This window comes from Amblyomma americanum, chromosome 1, assembly GCF_052857255.1.
Source record: "Amblyomma americanum isolate KBUSLIRL-KWMA chromosome 1, ASM5285725v1, whole genome shotgun sequence".
Classification (NCBI taxonomy): Eukaryota; Metazoa; Arthropoda; class Arachnida; order Ixodida; family Ixodidae; genus Amblyomma; species Amblyomma americanum.
Window position 1 is genome coordinate 224488909 of NC_135497.1, and position 18290 is coordinate 224507198.

General features: G+C 44.9%; 1 protein-coding gene across 1 annotated transcript; it reads left to right on the plus strand.

Moving 5' to 3' along the window:
• The first annotated feature begins 1099 nt into the window (after window positions 1-1099).
• LOC144115887 (chromosome-associated kinesin KIF4A-like) lies at window positions 1100-17242 on the plus strand. Its single transcript, XM_077650508.1, has 9 exons — window positions 1100-1225; window positions 2082-2171; window positions 2611-2869; window positions 3989-4099; window positions 10366-10541; window positions 13557-13772; window positions 15367-15510; window positions 16180-16269; window positions 17033-17242. Exons 1-9 carry the CDS (start codon window positions 1100-1102, stop codon window positions 17090-17092), a joined length of 1272 nt encoding a protein of 423 aa, XP_077506634.1. The 3' UTR covers window positions 17093-17242.
• The last annotated feature ends 1048 nt before the right edge of the window (window positions 17243-18290 follow it).

Here is an 18290-nt window from a genome sequence, read left to right on the forward strand (position 1 = left end):
GAAATAAACGGTACCCTTGTATGACTTGTGTTTTGGCTGCAGTAGCTTAAGTCCACCAACTACGATACAACGAACGCTATCCCTGTGACCGTCGGATTCGTTATAAGTAGGTGCAACTGTGTTAGTGACTGGTCCCGGTCGTTTTCCTTGAAGAGATCCAATGAAGGCAATATTTTTGTTATTCGTCTACTGGTTTATTTTATGTTCACTGGAAAGATTTATAAAAAATTGACTTTTTCACCTCTAATGTTTTTTAGTCTGCATACTCGACAAAATGATGAGTTGTTTTTATTGGCAGTTCTTCTTCAAAAAGTGCAGTTCTACCTGAGCCTTCCTGTGGTTCTTATGAGGTGCTGTTTTTGATGTATTGCAGTTAAAATATTTCCCACTAATCTTAATTTTGGCAACCAACACAGTGCCCTGTGCAACAAAAGAGCATTGACACGTTATTTTCTTTCATCACAAATAGCAACAGCAAGCATCGCACTGGTTTTGTATCAACCAAAAATTTACAGCTGATGTACAGTCTCCTTCTGTTGAGTGTGTGTAGGCTGAAGTGGCTTGATCCAGCTTTGTGTATGAGAAAAGCTAAGCGTTGTGGAAACCTAAAAAAGCATAGGCATTCTTTTTGAAAGCGTCTGTTAGAGAAAAATAATTGTGTAATGATTTAAATAAGATGTAATCACAGGCAGTAGTACAAATTAGGCATGACATCCGTGGCCGCAAACACATGACCTTCCAATGTTACATGCAATGCTTTACCACTGAGCTAAAGTGGTGGCGGTCTCAGCTCTTGCTGTCGAATGCATTCATGTTGTGTGCAGCGTAATCTTGAGTATTCACCAGCGTTGCTCCCAACTTTGCAGTGGACGACGTATATCCTGTGTTGTCATTGGCTTCAGTGACTGTTAGCATTTTTTGCTTTTCGCCCATTCTGACAAACCCTTTTTCCCTTTGTCCTTCCTTCATCTAGCTGCATAATATGTAACGAGTTCATGACCATGTAAATGTTTGAAACCGTGACTGCCTGCTCTGTGTTCTAGGATTTAATGTCACCGTGATCTGCTACGGGCAGACGGGTTCCGGTAAAACCCACACGATGGGAATTCGCTGCTCAAAAAATGCTGACGATGAAGGCATAATCCCCAGGGCAATTGGGGACATCTTCAAGAACATGACAACAACCACAGGGAAGTCTGTTCTTGTGCGTGTGTCGTTCTTGGAGGTGAGTGTGTTTTCTGCAATACATGAACGTTGGAATTTTGTCACATAAGCCATTGCATAGTGAACACAACCAAACTGTTTTATGGCAAGAAATTGTTAAAGCTGTTCTGCCTAATGGGCGATTATGGTCTGTTTCTCCTCAAGAGCCAGGCAGAAAAAAAGAACTTGTCTGGAAAAAACTTGGTCCCTGAGCGGTATGTAAACCACTGCCGGCGCAAACATAACAGCTTTGTCTTCCGATGCCTTGGACAATTCGGCTACCGCCACAGTTTGTACCTGCTCTCGCTTTCCAAAATACAAACAATTGTGCGTCGTAAGTGCATTTCAAGAAATTATCTCACATTTTAAAAATGAGACATGAGTGCTGCATGTGCAGGATTTGCTTTAAATGCGAGTCCTCCGGTCACCAGATGCACTAAAGTAGTTGAAAACGATACTAACTGGAGCTTCCTACCCCTGCCTGGGAGCGAAAGCATGAGGAGCAACAAGACTGTGCCATGCACGAAGCCAAGTGCGATTGTGATGGATCGTCATGTCCAAACTTAGCATGGGCATCAATCAAGCCGCAAGCTTAGCCGTTGCAAATTTTTGTTTGGCATCACTTGTTCTTCACTCTAATTTGCATGCATGCTTATCGCTTACTAAGTGCCACCGCATGCTGTATGCACCTTGAGGATCTTTTGCATTCAATGGTTCGCTATAAAATCCCCGTAACCTAGAATTTGAACATTCAAGTGCAGCCTTGCTTCGTGCTGTCACACTGTCCAGAATTAAATGTAAATGTAGGGTGTTGCATCATGTCTGTAGCATGCAAACTGGCTTCTTATGGATTTTTTGCTGTTGCAAATTTCTTGCAGATATACCAAGAACAAATATTCGACTTGCTCTCAAACAGCAGAGGGAGGGTGCCACTTGCAATTCGGGAAGACAAGACTGGTACAGTAAAGGTGAGATTCCACTCCTATATTCTACATCCCTGCACAAACTGCATAAAAAATAGTATGCAACTTGAATTTTATCTGCAAGGAAAATGTAGTACCTGGCTGAGCAAGCAGTTCATGTTTTAGGGCCCTACATCAGTAAAAAGATGGGGTTTGCTCATTCTGCTACACTCTCTAAGTAATGTGACTGAATTTATGTGCAGTATGCAAAACATACCTTGCTGTGCTTGTTTTGTGGCCTAACCTGTACAATTTTGAACTCTTTATCGCACTTCCGATTTGCTTGGGGCTCCTTATATTTTTTTATTTTTTTTTGGGGGGGGGGGCGAGGAGTGTAGTTCTTTCTCGTTCTGCGTTCGTTCCCATTTGCAGTTTTCACCCTGCTCACGAAGACCTGCTTATGCAACAAGCTCTCTTATTTTTAACTCTACTTTTGTGTGCGCAGGTTCCCAACCTGACACAACACAAAGTGGCGACCGCAGATGAGACACTCAGGCTGGTTGGCATCGGCTCTGCGTCCCGGATCACTGCGGCAACAAATATGAACATCTGCTCCTCGCGGTCGCATGCCATCCTGACACTGACAGTGGAGCAACAAAACGAGAGCGGAGGTGCCACGACGGTGGCAAAAATGAATTTTGTAGATCTCGCTGGTTCCGAACGGGCTGAGAAGACCAAGGCAATTGGCGAGAGGTTCAAGGAAGGTTGGTCACTGATATTTCAATGTTTCAGCGAGTATTTTTCGATGGGCGACTCCGTCGGCAGTACTGAACTGCACGAGCCGCCACAATAGCAATAGGCACAGTTGTCAAACTGCAGTGACAGATGAAAGGAATTGGCAGAAGCATAGAAAAGACGCATTGCTGTCGCACTGCCTGCAAAGCCAGTGGTTTAAATAAATTTTTTTTTAATGTACTAGCACCTCTGCCCGCAGTGAGAGATTTAAGAAATGTCCACGTGGTCCTTTGGCGTCACAGAAACCCAAAAATATCGCAGAAAAAAGTTCCAGGAGTTGGATTCGAACTCGGGAATCCCTCGTGGGAAGCAAGTACTTAGCCTCATAGGAATGACGAGTGCCGTCTTTCTTGTTGGATAGAGTTGAACATAGTCTGTGCAGTAAGGCAGCAGCAAAACAAAACAAATAAACGTCAAAATATTTAAAATAAAAATAAAAACAACAAAATAAAAGTGAAGAAAAAAACGCAACAAAAGAAGGATGATGCGGTGTGAACAAGGAGGTGGTGGCAATGGCTAAGCAGTAGTTAAAAGCAAATAAATGAAAGTGTTTGCAATGGCCAACGAAAGGTGTTTGCAAATGGCTAAGCAGTCGTTAGTGTGGTCAACTGCTTGCTAACACATTCAAACCTTGCACTCAGCAGCGCATGATCTTTTTCATTGATGTTTTTTACGCACCTTTTACTCTGCCATGTCATCTCTGAGAGCTTTAGTTTTCGTACTTTCTGCAGTTTTCTCGGTGTGTGTTCAAGGCCAGCAGTCATATGTTACATGATGCATGGAGAGAAATGTATCGTTTTGCTACGTGCCTTACTGCATATCTCGCTCAAGTGGTCTGGAGGACGCCTGGCCCACGTTGCTTTTGTTGTAGAAGGCCGGCATCTCCTCATAACTCGTATCTTGTACACACTGCGAATAGCATTTTTATTGCTTGATTTTGCCAGACCTAGCGCTTGTGATAATCATTTCCGTCCTGTTCTTGGTCATATGTTGCTTTTTTAATCATTTAGTTACCACTGAGCTTGAATTTTTTTAATATTTCTCACCTCCGAAACATGGCTGAGGTTGTACTCCCAATTTGTTTACAGGCATGAAAATAAACCATGGCCTCTTGTCTCTTGGCAATGTCGTGAGCTCTTTGAGCGAACGAAAATTCCACGTTCCGTACCGGAACTCCAAGCTGACCAGATTGCTGCAGGGTGCGTACAGAAATTTTCTGTCTGTGCGGCTCTCTTGGCATTCCTGTTTTGCAGTTTTGCATTTGGAATGTGGCACTTATTGTACGCTCTGCACAGCACAGTGCACAATTTTTATTGTCTTCATAGACATCTAGTTTTGTAGTGTATACAGCCTTCAAGGCATTGGTATCCCTACAACCTCGGTGAGCTGTCCCACGCAGCTTCTGTTTCCGACCCCTGTGTAGCATTTTATGTGGTGCATCAATTACAGCTGGTTATGCACGCACCCAATCAAAAGACAAATTCAGTACTACTTGAACGCATTTCTACACCGGCAGTCAAGTTTATGAAACATAGTAATTGGCAAAAAATTTTGGCTTCATCGTCATCTTTGCACAAAGCGTGGAAAAAAACTTGTGCAGCCTTAATTCTGCAGGTTTGCAAATTGCAGGGAATCATTCAATCTTGAGTAATGTTCCCTTGATGCTAAAGAATTGTATTTTGTGCCAAAATTTCATTCTATAATCTTTTGGTGGTGAGTGTACTTGTACATCATATCTCTATTGCCTTTCTGCAGTTCAAGATAAAATAGTTGCTTTAGGGAATTTCTAGGCATGCAAACTCCTCGGTCGGCAGTGTTATTGAAAAAAAATTGCCTGAGCAAATATCGCAGTAAACATCCCGACCGATATGCTTATGTCTTCGTGCTACAGTTACTATTATGCATTGCTGTCTGTATCAGTTTCGTACCTCTCAAATAATCTGCATGTTTTATGAATCTCTAGCCAAGGCAGTGCAATGACGTATTTTGGAGTAAGTGTCATTAATATTAGTTCATGTATAATCTCATGCAATTCAATGAATTTCTGCGGCCCTGTAATTTATAATGCAAATTTTAGCGGATATTTTGTGCTGGCAGGTTGTCCCGGCTTGCTTAATTCGAAGGCCAGGAGTGATATGTCAGAATGCCCGAGTTCGCAAACTCTAACACCAAAGTGCACTTGGTAAAGCAGCGTTACTCCGCTTATAACTGGGGTGCAGCCCACTCATAGCAGCACGATGCTTAATTTTGCTCTTCAGTGCTTCACATAACATTATGCAGACAGCAGTGGCACTCAGACAATTAGTGCGTGGTATGATGGCTTCACACTGGCCAAAGTGACTTCCTGCAGTTCGCTGGTGCCTGACTCCCGTTTGGTAGTGTTCACTGCTCGAAACTCGCTGATACGAAATACATTGAACACTGGCCGAGCTGGCTGGATGGACCCCACGCAGTCTTCTTGTTTCTACTCTTCAGCTGAAAGCTTCTACGCATGCGCCTAAAAGGTGCGTCGCGCATCGCGCCACTAACCTCGGATATCTGACCTTGACCTGCACTCTTGCATGCACTGAGAAGATTGTACAAAAGTATCGGCGAATGGAGAAAAGCTGTGCCGTTAACCAAGTACAGCCAGATAGACGAGCGACTGTGTTCTGGAAACGTTGAAACTGGCATGGCGGAATCTCAGGCAGCCAGCAGTGATGTGGCAACCATGACGACTCCAAGCAAGCTCTCACTGTGGAGCAGTTAACTGTCAAATGCTGACCTCAGTTCTGTTGAGTGCATTAGTAACGACTGCGAAGTTCTGTAAGCAGTAGTACGTTATGTGCTTGCTTTTTTTGCTTTTTTTGTTATTTTATTAATTCGAATCTCTGGATAATTAACAATTCAACGGGGCACTTTGTTGACCTAAAGGGCGGTGAGGCGAAAGCCCTTAGCGCGGTGTTGCTGCTTGCATCATTGATCTGTGGTTAAGACGTTAATTAAGCACATACTTGTTTTTAAATGCTGGAGGCACTGCAGGATGTTTGGGAGGCATCCGTCGTCCGATTAGACGCCTTTCCGCACTCTCCGGCGTCCTAGACAAGGAGAACTGCATATGCATTGGCATGAAGTAGCGTAGTCATTAGCACGCTCGTCTGCGGACCGGAAGGATGGCGGTTCGAGTCCAATCGTGCGCAAAGGTTTTCTTTTTCTTATCGAGTTGAAGAGCGTAACGAACAGACGAACGGTATGACGACACATCCGTTGTCATGACTTTCAGTTGGCGATTCAAAGGATGGGCAGGATCTCAACCGGGAGTATGAGCCATTGAAGGCTTTCGCCTTAAAACTGTTCGACTTCATCCATTCATGCTCCTTTAGAGTCTATGAGAAAATATAGCCTGTTAATTCGAACGGTAACGGTTTGCGCCACCGGTAACTTGAACTACGCGCCTGGGCGGCCTGGGCGGCCTGGGAACGCATCGAAAAAAGCAGCGCTCCAGTGAGGCTGCATGCCCTCTTTGGAGATGTGAAGAGGGTAAAATTGGTGTGCGAGCTGGGAGGCTGGATAACCGTGGAGGCAGGGCTCTTTCCGTGTTATCGGTAGCATGGTGACGGCAGCTACGCGAGACCTCAGAGATTTGTACCCGGCTGTTGCATGCGTTGCTTGTTAACGCCAATCTCGAAGGCTTCAGTAGCTTGCTGGGTTAACTTTTGTTGTTGAGCGATGAATGGCGTGACCAGCGGCGGGATGCTATGGTGACTCGATGTAGTGCAATGCCATACAGGGTGGAGACACCGCCTCCGTGACCGCCATTTTGGGGCAAGCGCAGAAAACGCCGGGCAATGATACGGTGGTTGGTATTCGTGTTCAGCATACACTTGCGTAAGCAGGCACAGATGTATAAAATTTTTGCACATATACTCGCAATTCGGATCTTTCTGCTCACAGACATAAAGAGAAATGTATTAGCAAGTACTTGCATGCATAGCTATAGCTCCCGTAGAAAATTACTATTGTGCAGCTAGGTCAGCATATACACTTACGCCGTCTCGGATGCTAAATTCGTGATGGAACAGCGCAAAACGCCGGGACAGGAGACAAACGCTTTGTCTCCTGTCCCTATGTTTTGCGCTGTTCCGTCACAAATTATTAGCCAACATGCCCAAGCTGCTGCCCTGTCGGATGCTCAAAGTGGTTATTTTTAATATACAGTGACTGCTTTATAATGCAATGCATTGCGGAAGTGCCTGGCATGAATGAATTTATGCGGTGCATAACATGCATTAGGCTTCGATTGCTTCTCTTGCTACACGTCAGCTAATTTACGTTTTAGTCAGGCGCGTATATCGAAACTGCTTTGCATCGCAGTAGTCTATGGTAAGTCATTGATAATACAGTTGAGCCGTGATAAGTAGGCTAATATCCGACATGTGTCGCAGGCTAATGAACACATTTTATTGCAGAACAGTTCTCAGGAAACTTTTTGAAGCTGTCTCTGGCTGCACGCCTAGGAGGAGGGATTTCCTGCACTGATTATTTAATGTTGGTCCCGACTACGGCTTTCCTGCCATACAACTTTAATTCGGGTGTCATATGGCCAAATATAACATCACTACAGTTTAGCTTATTCTCGGACGGGTACTTGCGTACTTGACAGGGGCCTCATGAGGTGTCACTACATGGCAAAGAAAAAGCTGCATTCGGAATGAAATTTCGTGCTGCGCAGGTAGCTTGCTTCCTCGCTATCGCTTTCGCAAGGAGACGCCGCTGCACCAGTTAACGACAGAAGTTTCGTCGTCACTATTCGAACTGCAAGCAATATACTATAAACAAATTTATCCGCGAGGACTTAACTTTTGTGCTTTTTTCGAATCACAATAACCTCCCAAAAATTGTTTCCGCAAATAATTTGAGAAAAAGTAGCTCTAAGGGGCCTCTCACCTGTGATTTGCGCAATTTAGTACTCGCTAAAATACCAGGTGCTAAATTCCAGGACGGCTGACTTACAGGACGGTTTTTTGCAAACAAAAATCGTTATTCTGATCATAGAGAATTTTTGTGGCGCAAAAGCATCTGCGTCCAAAGAGCGCCATGGCACAAAGTATTTGTTGTTTCCTCAAGGCGGGGACAAAGAACCATTTCCCAAGCATTTCACCCGGAGTAACCCGAGCACCAGGCTTTAGCAGGGTGAAATGCTTGAGAAATGGGCCTTGTTCGCAGACTGAGCTCTCATTTCATACTTTGCCCACAAACGGAGTTAGTGCTAGGGGAGATGCATCTGTCGCCCTCCAATGCATTTTTTTCTGAAAAGGAAAGAGGGGAATGTCCCTTAATATGCGTGAACCTGAAGCCCGTCGGTTGCCACCAGCTTTCAAGATCGAGTGTAAAGGGCAGTTGTCTAAAGGGTACAATGGTGCATTACTTTGACAATTACCAGGCTTTATACTTGCTTCATTTGTCCGCGCACCGCGGCTCTGAACACAAAAGGGGAGAGCGCTAGTCACTACAGATCGCTGTGATGCACTCTTCGAATGATACTAAAGTCATGGGTCACTCATTGTGAGTGACGCTAAAGATTGTCATGTGTCAGGGATATAACAGACACAATTGTTCATATATATTACCTCGTCAGCCATCACACACCCATGAGTTCAATTGTCCCCTCGAAAACACGCGCGCTTCTCCAGATGCCAAAGAATTCGATGCAATGTTTTTGATATTCACGTTTCTAACCATGTTTCGAGTCACTTCAACGATGAAGAAGGTATACCAAAATGTCCGGTAACCACAGTGCGAGATTGGTGAACAAGATAAAAAAATTATTCAAAACTCGAGAAGTTTCACCTTACAAGAGAATTGATGAAGCGTTATAAAATAATGTTATTGCTACCGGGAGCGCATAATTCCGTACGACATGTAGAAAAGCAGCACCGGTACTGTGGCCTTAGCGGCCATCCTAAGCAGTGTGTCACGGCGTAATGCTTTAAAATTGTCGTCTGTTTGCGATAATTAATGCGCCAAAATGCTTCAAGAGAAATTGAAACCAAGTGTGATGTCGACGCAATAGTGTGTTATCAAATTAGGATGTGGCCAAAAACCAGGCTTATAGGTTTGGCAGTTTGCTACTTCGGGTCAGAAGGCTGGAAAATCAGGCAGCGTACGTGCAGCCACACTGAGGATTTTTGCGTTTCGTCCTAAACAGTCGTTCAACGGCCGCGACTCTCAAGTGTGAATCAGCAAGTCGCTGAGGTTGTGCTATTGTTTTGGTAGAAAAGCGGCAGTCTCGTGACGGTCACACGTTGATCGATTTTCCAGCCTTGTGATGGTCACACACTCCCTTTGCGCCTCCGGTGCGCCCTCCGCTGCACAATCTGGGGCACACCGAATGCTGCCTTCCTCTGCTTAAGTTTTGAAGGGGGAAAAAAGAGGCCTTCAGATAGTTCGGGCTTGAGAAGAGAATGTGATGGTCATTGCCTTCCAGGAAAAAAAAGCAAAAGGTGATGACTGAATATTTCAGAACAATGAAATAGGGTACTGTCTCTAACCGACTGCTTCCCGATCACAGTGCTCCGCATATTCTGTTCACTTTCGTTAGTTCGAGCTTTAGTTAATTCGTACTAGGTTGACGTCCCTGCTGAATTCCAATTAATGAGCTTTTATGTAGTTTGAAAACCTGCTTAAGCGGTTAACGGCCTTTAGATGAGCTCACTTGGTTCCTCGCAAAAAGCTGGTATAGTTTGGCTTCTGACGAACCTGTTTTGTCGAGTATATTTTGCAGCTTTTAGCAGGTTTTTTGACTGAGCACATAAAACAGTTGCGTAGTCATCACAGGATGTAACAGATGGTTGTACGTGTTCTGAGAATTGCCTATACACGTCAAAATTGTGACTCACCGCATAAGAACTAGTGTGATGCGAGCTGTGGAATGGTGGGAAGATTTTGCGATCCTGGCACACCGTGTGTGCAGTCCTATGCTTTGAGCACTAGCGCAAAATTGGGATTGATGTGCGGAAAGTTATATTTTTATCATTCTGGCATGAATGATTACCTTGTGTGTTTTCGTTGAAGTTTTAGGGACCGTTCTAAAATATTCAAATTATTTTGACTTACTCACAAGGTGGTTTGGCGTTCGTGATATGACCAATAAGCTTGTTTTACTATGGTTACGCAGTACCTGTCTTGCTTTCCAAGCTTATAGAGGCATGGTTTTCAGCTTATAGAGCCCTGAAATTCGAGAACCGTTATTCCGTCTTTTCTTGTGTGAAGTATTAGCCATTTAATGTTTAATTTGAATATTCTTCAAGGTCCGACGGGTTTTTTAATTGGTTAAAGATCTATTGTGTTTATTATGCTCGTGGTCTGTGCAGTTTATCTTCGGCATACGACACTACATTTTGTTTGCATGAACTTTCTTAAAAATCTGTCACTCCCTAGCATTTGATTTCCTCCCCATTCTTATTTATTTACTTTTTTTCCTCAGATTCGCTGGGAGGTAGCAGCCACACTGTAATGATTGCCTGCATTAGTCCGGCAAGCGGCAACCGTGAGGACACGCTGGACACATTGCGCTACGCAGACCGCGCTAGGAAGATCAAGAACAAGCCAACGGCGAACATCGATCCAACGCAGGCAGAGATCGCGAACCTTCGCCAGAAGGTGGGCTTCTCTTCGCAATGCAAGCTTAAGGTCACCGTACAGCAAACAGCATTCGTGGTACTTGGATGGTATTGCATCGATGGCCACTCAGTACCTTAAGCAATTATCATATTTTCGGGACGTAACGAGAGTTTTTTTCCTTTGTGCGTTGGTTTGGGAACGCATCTTGCGTTATATCCCAAACCAAGGTGCGAACATAGTGTTTTTTTTTTTGTTTTCGGCTAGTTCGACGATAGCTACAGCGAGCTTCACCACTTGACTCGCGAGCTGCTAGAAGACTACTTTTCGGCAACCTTGGGCTGTCTCTCGGTGTGCATGGGCAATGGCGAAGGTGGCGCGGGCCGATGAGAAAGAGAAGACACTGGACGAGATGAGTGAGGTAGAGAAAAGAAAGAACGGAGAAAAGAAAGAATGGGCACTGGGAGCAGGCCGCACGAAGCGTGAAGCAGCGGTGGCACTGCAGCAATGGCGGCTGCTACTCTACGGGAGTCTGCATGCATCAACGTGTCGAAGGCTTTGCTGCACTCTTTGGCTTCGCATGCATTACACCATGATATGTCGTTTTGCCAATAATATTAACGCACCTGTTGCTTTCATATTTTTGTGTGCCGTCTCCATTTTTGCAGAGCCCTCGGCTGTAGCTGGCTTGAACAGGCTGTGGTCGTGTTATACAGTTAAGCCTGGATTTAACGAAGTTGGTGCAATCAGCAGTTTACTTTGTGACACTGTAATTTCGCTGGATAGAAATTCGTATTTAGCGTGACAACAATCCTTCAGAGCATGTTGCAGATTCCTCTCGGAGGAAAACGTCACTTGCGGTGAATACGGTCCTTTCCTTTTGTCTTCCTTCGCCGTCAAGAACAGGTTTACCCGTCACTCGTATGCCCGCTAGGATTGCATGTGCTCATGTTGTGAGCTCGCGAGCCACCTCAGCATGTCTACCACGCTGAGCATTTGGCCGATGACGGGGATCGCTATACTGTCTTGTGTTTCACTTTGCAGTCGTCATCCTCATGTGATTGCCCGAGCACTGCCGACTCGACACATTCCGGCGCCACCATGCCAGCTCACCCCAATCCTACCTTTTCTTTGGCGTACTTTATTTTGGGACCTATGCTATAATTAATTCTAGCAGACTTCCACTATAACGGCAGTCATTATTATTTTAATTTGTTTGGTTTTTAGCGGTCACGCATGTGCATGCTATTTTATGCATGCATGTTATGTAAGAAAGGACAGATTTGAAAATTTGGGAGGTTTCTCGTAGAAAGCCAAATATTCAAGATTGAGAGTGCCTGCCTTAAAGAATTCAAAATATTACCTTGCAATTACTCAAAGTGTGCTCTCAATTACTCAAAGTGTGCAATTACTCAGTGTCCCCTTGTGGCGCGGTTCGGGTGTCCACTGAGATATGTGAGACCGTTGCTGTGCCATTTCCTATCCTGAAAGACAAATAAATTTTAAATTACTACTACTCACTTCATATTGTCTTCAAAGAATATTCGTACAAGCGTAATTGTAACGACCTCGCAAAGGGCTCAGCCACCTAGCAGTGTACCTAGGGCTTGGACATTTCGGTTTAAGCCGAACTAAAACGATAAGTGTGCGCCGATGTGAGTTTTTCAAATTCAGTTTCAACCGAATTCTGAATTCTTGGCATGCAAGGCAGAGATAGCTGGCTGTTGAATGCAAGTACGCTGAGTTAAAGCTGAAATTTAGCAAGCCGGAAGCCAGGGGCATGAAGCGACGATAGTGTTGTTGAATAAGCAGCGCAGCTGTGTGGCTTGAGGTATTGCTCTGCTAGTTGACGCGCCTGTGGTAACGGGGAAGCAGCAACTCCTCACCATCTGCAAGCTAAGCTCTGTTCCTTCACTATCATCACCTGCTTAGAGCAGCTAGTAAGTTAGGCAGGTTAATCAACTGCATGCAGGACACTGACACGGAACCGTGCATGGGCGTCACGAAAAGGTAGGTTCTGGCTACCACGAAAAATTAGGTGGCAGTTCCATCCCTGCCATCAACACAGAGACCATGTGATGCCCTTCCCTTGCGCTCAGCCCAGCGCGACAACCCAGTATTAATAAGTCAACCTAGACCTTAGCAGTAAATTTCAACTTTCGTTTTCGTCTTGCCGTTATCTTGTATAACTTGACTTACTCTTTTAATGAAGGCAGCAATTTCTTCTACAAGCACAGCTTGAATTAATAATGTTTGCACTCTGATTGCTGGTAAATAATATGTTCGTGATTACAAAAACACAGGCAGACTTCAATTGGCCATTGACTACATAGTATTGCCGCATAATATTACCGGGAAAAGTCAATATTTCATTCCTCAAAATATTATTCGGCGAAAAAACCGAGACCTCGGTTCTGATATAACTACCGATAAAAGTTCGCCAAATTTTCAAAAATAAAAACCTAAAAGTCCAACCCCTTAGTATACACGTATAAAATATGACCAGTAATATAACGAAAGGGGGAAGTTTTACGCTGTAAAAATGATCGACAGATGTACATTTGTTTTTCACTTGAGCCAGGGGATCTTCAGTACATTGTAAATATCCCATTAAAAATCCGCTAGACGGCACACGCATGCTTCAAGAAATGATGGCGCCACGTCAATCATTTGATGTACTAAGGCATATACTATGCACTTGTTAGCGTAGCGGAGAAAAAGCATCACTTGGATTGGCCACGTGGAAAGCACGCAAACAGAACTTTATTTATTCTCATAATAATGGAGGAAGAAAGGGAGTCGAATCTTCCGTACTAGAATATCGGGCATTGCAGGATTCCCAAACCAGGTGATATGAGATTGGAAGGTATTGTGGACTGACCTGTGAGTATAGATTACTTCTTGAGTTTCGCAGAACACTGAGGGGGACACCCTCAGTGTTCTCACGTGTATTCGCAGTAGTTGGCTATTGTGGCTGAAAATTTTTGAGTGTCCCTGAGTCACTTACCCTGTGCGAATTGGTTCAACATGCGTTTGCTCGCTCACAATGTTTTGCAGCTCCAGGAGGCTGAGGCTGCACTGATGAGGTGCACAACTCATGAGGTGCAGAACCCAATAGCATCGGGTGGAGCGGAGGACGCAGAGCTGCTCAAGGATAAGTTGGAGCTGGCGCTTGCGCACAATGCGCAGCTGGAGACAGAGAACAGGCGCTTGGCCGCCAAACTACAGCAGGCACAGGACCAGGCGAGAAAGCAATCCGAGCAGGTGATCTCTGTAAGTGCCTTGTTACACAGCGGTTACTTAAGTGGGTTCCACGCAGCCCTTGGTTTCCTTCGACTTGCTTTCTGGGTTCCCCGAGCACCTAGATTGGTACGTGCCTCAACCCCCCCCCCCCCCCCCCCTCTTCGTTTTATCCACTGCACTTTGGGAGTAATCGTGCTGGTGTTGCTTATAGCAGATTGCTTCGCTCATTTTTAATTGAATTCGTGCATTTTTCTAAGGAACTATGGACCTGCATACTCTTTTCTGCATGCATGTTAAGCATGAAGGGATGTAAGCAAAGGCACATGGGGTTCTTTGGTGCTTTTTGAAGGTTTTGAGCTCCGGTGAGGCTAAAAACATTGAAAAAGTTGTTGTAGTGTCCTGGCTTTAATTAAACTCGACTATAAAGAAAAATTTGAACGCTAAGGGGATAGAAGGTTTATTTGAATTAATGGGAACATTTTTTAATAGACTTGATATAGGTAGGGGACCAAAGCATCAGTTTGAGTACACTGGCTGGCAGATCAAGCTGATGACTGCCCATTACGCCCAGATTCCATTTATCTGCTGCATTAATGGGTAGGATAGTAAAAACGTTTATCTAGGACTATAATGTTGGTGCACACCTAAAGCAAGGTGGAGGCTGCTTTTTCAGGCTGCAGGGAAATTGGCCATGTTTTTTTTCCTTGAGGGCTGCAAAGGAATTGCATGAGCTTTAGTACTTCCTTCAAAGGCAGTTTATATATGTGTCCATCACATCACGTCGACATTTAATTGTTGAAGAGCCTTTATTTTTATTTTTTTCCTTTAAAGTTTTCCTTTTTTGTTTGACTACTCACAGCTACAAGGCTTCTTTCTTTCAGCAGCTGCTGAAGCAGCAGCAGCTGCTCTTCAGCAGCTGCTGCCGCTGCTGCTGCTGCTCGGTGGCCTGCACTCTGCACAGCGCAAGCATTTCAAAGCCAAGCTCAATACACTTCCTTAAGAGTGAAAATATCAGCCGCACTCCCCGCACCCCTCTCCACATTTTTTTGCTAATCATGGGGGCAATTATTACTGTGCGCCTGTTGGCGGGAGGCAATAATTTCATGGCAAGATTGGCCTTCTCATGTCATGTGATTGTAACTTGAACAACTACTGCCGCCGTGAAACTGAAACTTGAACATTGTTTCTGTGACACATTCAGCTCAAAGTGCTCAGAAGTAAAACATTACTTTCTAAATGCTTCAACGCCGATTGAACTGGAAAATATTTAGTTTCGCATTGTTTTGAGTAAACATTGCTTTAAACGACGCTCGCTGTATCAGCCATACCTCTGCGAGGAATTCTGACAGTACCATGACGGCACTGCGGGGGTTGGCACAGGCTCTCTTCTGTGCTTTAACCTCTTTCCTCTGGTCTGTACGTACCATGCAGATACTGGTGTTTAATATGTGACTTGGCAGGCTCAAGATTGTTACTTTGCGAGAAAATTTTGCACAGAAACTACTCATCAGTAAGCGCACAAATAAAGACGTAATAACAAGTGGCTGTCTGGGAAATGCAGGTCCCTCATATTACCACTATTTTCCATGTGCATGTTGGTAATGTCTCCTGGTTTTCCCTACAGCCTATGGAAAAGACTGTCAGCAAGCTGGGCGAGGAGCACGCGCCGGCTGAATGCATGTCTCGCATCAAGGAGCTCGAGGCCAAGGTTCAGAGACTCGAGAGGGGCTTTGAGCGGAAGATCCTTGAGGTCAAGAAGGAACTCCAGGTGGAGCTTGGGCGTGCAGTACTTTGTTATATAGCTAGGATAATTCTTACCTGCAAAGCTGCTTATTTCAGCTGCATGTTACGCATTTGCTTCGTAACTTGTAAAAAAGTAGTAACTGGAAAAAGGCGTTGTGTCAGATTAATATGCCATTGCTCAGGAGCACTGCAGACAAGAGTGACATGAATATTTCGCATGCGAATGAGTTGTGGCCAACTTGGTACTTTGTGAATGGGCACAAAGATGACTGCGAATAAATATGTTTTTGGCGCACTGCTAATGCCATTAAATGGGCCCGTCGATGCCCCCCGCGCCAAAGGACACCATTATTGAACACGGTTGTGTGGTGCGGGTGCTACTCGAACGTGTAATATGCACAAGCAGACTTCACGAATTGTGAATTTGGTCCATTGTGCAATTATATTCTGCAAAAGCAGGTTACACCAGCAGCACTATTGCATTGTGCTGTATACCACCGATGCTGCTTCGTCAACATTTGCCAGAGGGAAAAGCTATTTCTGGATTCTTATCTAGCGTCATGCCAAGAATTAGAAGTTCGTTCTTTTGCTTCGCAGGGTACTTTGCTTTGTGATGTCTACATTTACTATAACAGTGCCCCACATTGCACATACACAAACCTGTTCTAATACCTTCTGTGTATGTGCGCTGCAGGAGCTGTCCTTGTTCAAGCACTCGGCCAACTCAACGACTGAGTCTCACCAAGACATTTGTGCCTCACTGGTGGAGGGGCTGGAGGGCCAGGTATTTTTTTCTTGTCAGTCACTTGTACCCGCCGCGGTGGCTCAGTGGCTAGGCTGCTCGTCTACTGAGCCGGAGTACCCGGCTTCGAACCCGACCGCGGCGGCCGCATTTCGATGGAGGCGAAACGCAAAAGGCGCCCGTGTGCTGTGCGATGTCAGCGCACGTTAAAGATCCACAGGTGCTCCACATTATTCCGGATACCTACTACGGCACCTCTTTCTTCCTTTCTTCTTTCACTCCCTTCTTTATCCCTTCCCTACGGCGCGGTTCGGGTACCCATCGAGATAAGAGAGACAGTTACTGCGCCGTTTCCTCAAAACCGCTTCTCAATTTTTTTCGCTCATTTGCCGTGCCGAAAAAATAAAACTGGCAACGTTTTTAATTTTAGTGCGATAGCACTACTAGGCAAACTTTCTGATTCCAGGCAGCCGTTCGTACGTCTCTGAAGCCTGCTTTTTGGCAGGCGGTCCACCTACGCACCGGGTTGTGGACATCTTGCCAGGTGTGCACAACTAGGAGGCCTGGGTGAAGGGTACACCTGAGTGAAGGCCTTCATGGTAAATGCTTTCCGGGTAAAGGCCTTTAGGTCAAATGCTTTTGGGATGTAAGGACCTTACGTGCCCATCATAACTAGTGCTACTAAATGATATTCCGCGCTTAGCCATGCTTTATTAAACCGTCTGCTATCTTTTATTCCTGCACACAAGGCCTCAACCAAGACTAATTTGTGTGCATTTTATTTTTCTCCGTGCAACTTCTATAGGCCCAGGAGATATACAAGCTCCAAAACGCCCAAGATGAGCCCAAGAAGAAGACTGAATAAGTGAAGACTCTGGAGGAGGACATACCGCCACACTCGTGACTGTGCAGTCAGTTTGTCTTCTCAGCTGACTTTGTGAAGGCTGAAGTGGTGTGGCAAAGAAATGCCGACCTTAGCACTCACTAGTGTAGAAAAAGCCAGCCAGCAGTCTTATCACCCTGTGATTTCTTTAACGTTCTGAAAATACACATCATCTTTATTACATTTTCTTTGCTAAGTGCTCTTCATTATTTGACAGCTCTGCGATACTGTAGTGATTAGAAGCATGCCCATAGTGCCATTGGGAGAACTAGGAGTTGCAGCCCTTTTAACCAAGGACAGTGTAAACTTGTTATTTCCAGCTTGCTAAATTCTGACTTCTGCATTAATTATACCTCTGTCACACGGGCAGTTTCGATCCTCATTGAGTCAATGCCCATCAAATCCAATGGAGATCAGAGGTTGTCACGTGGCCACTTTCAAGCGCAGTCGAGTCGGATCCTGCTTGGATCCCAAGCGCTCTTGAGGTTTCAAGCATAGTCGAATGCTGGCATTGACATTTTCGCCTGCAATGGTCTAGTAAAACAAAAGAAATTTAATAAAGTAAAAGCATGAACATTAAAGTATAAATTGGTTAAAACTCATGATCGACCATTTTTAGGACACGATTCCTGCTACACAGAAAGGGGATTGTTCGGGCTAGTTGGTGATCTATGAAGAATTTCAGCGCATCACAGCAGTGAACGAGAACAGAGACGAGTTTACACACAAGCACTGACTTCAAGCTGAAGAATAGGAAAGTCGCGCCATATCAGTAAACTTCAACCCGTGTTCTCTCTTTCGTCCTCTTCTTTTGCACTGCTATCCTCAAGATTCTTTATATACTCACTGCACTTGGAAGGCTGTGCTTGCACTGTGACATCACGAGATGGAGGCGGGGGCATACACCAGAAAATAAAAAGAAATGGCCGAACGAGTAAACAGCACCAGGCAGTCCGTAACGCCTACTAAGCTTCCCTCTCGCCTTGGTGAAGCGATGCCGTATTCCCGTTTTCCGAATGCCTGATGAGTCTTTTTTGCAGATGGCATTTTCCCGATGAAAATTACATATTCGAACCTGCATCGATACCAAGACAGTTCTAAGGATGACAAACGAGCATGGTTGAGGAGAAAAATGCTTATTCGATTCCTCGCGTGCTGAATATGGTACTAACCCTACCTC

Bases quoted from the DNA above. Each gene is read 5' to 3' on its own strand.
- LOC144115887 (XM_077650508.1), top strand. From the start codon at position 1,100: ATGGGAATTCGCTGCTCAAAAAATGCTGACGATGAAGGCATAATCCCC. The intron at 1,226-2,081 runs GTGAGTGTGTTT...AATTTCTTGCAG, and splicing joins TGCGTGTGTCGTTCTTGGAG to ATATACCAAGAACAAATATT. The intron at 4,100-10,365 runs GTGCGTACAGAA...TTTTTTCCTCAG, and splicing joins GCTGACCAGATTGCTGCAGG to ATTCGCTGGGAGGTAGCAGC.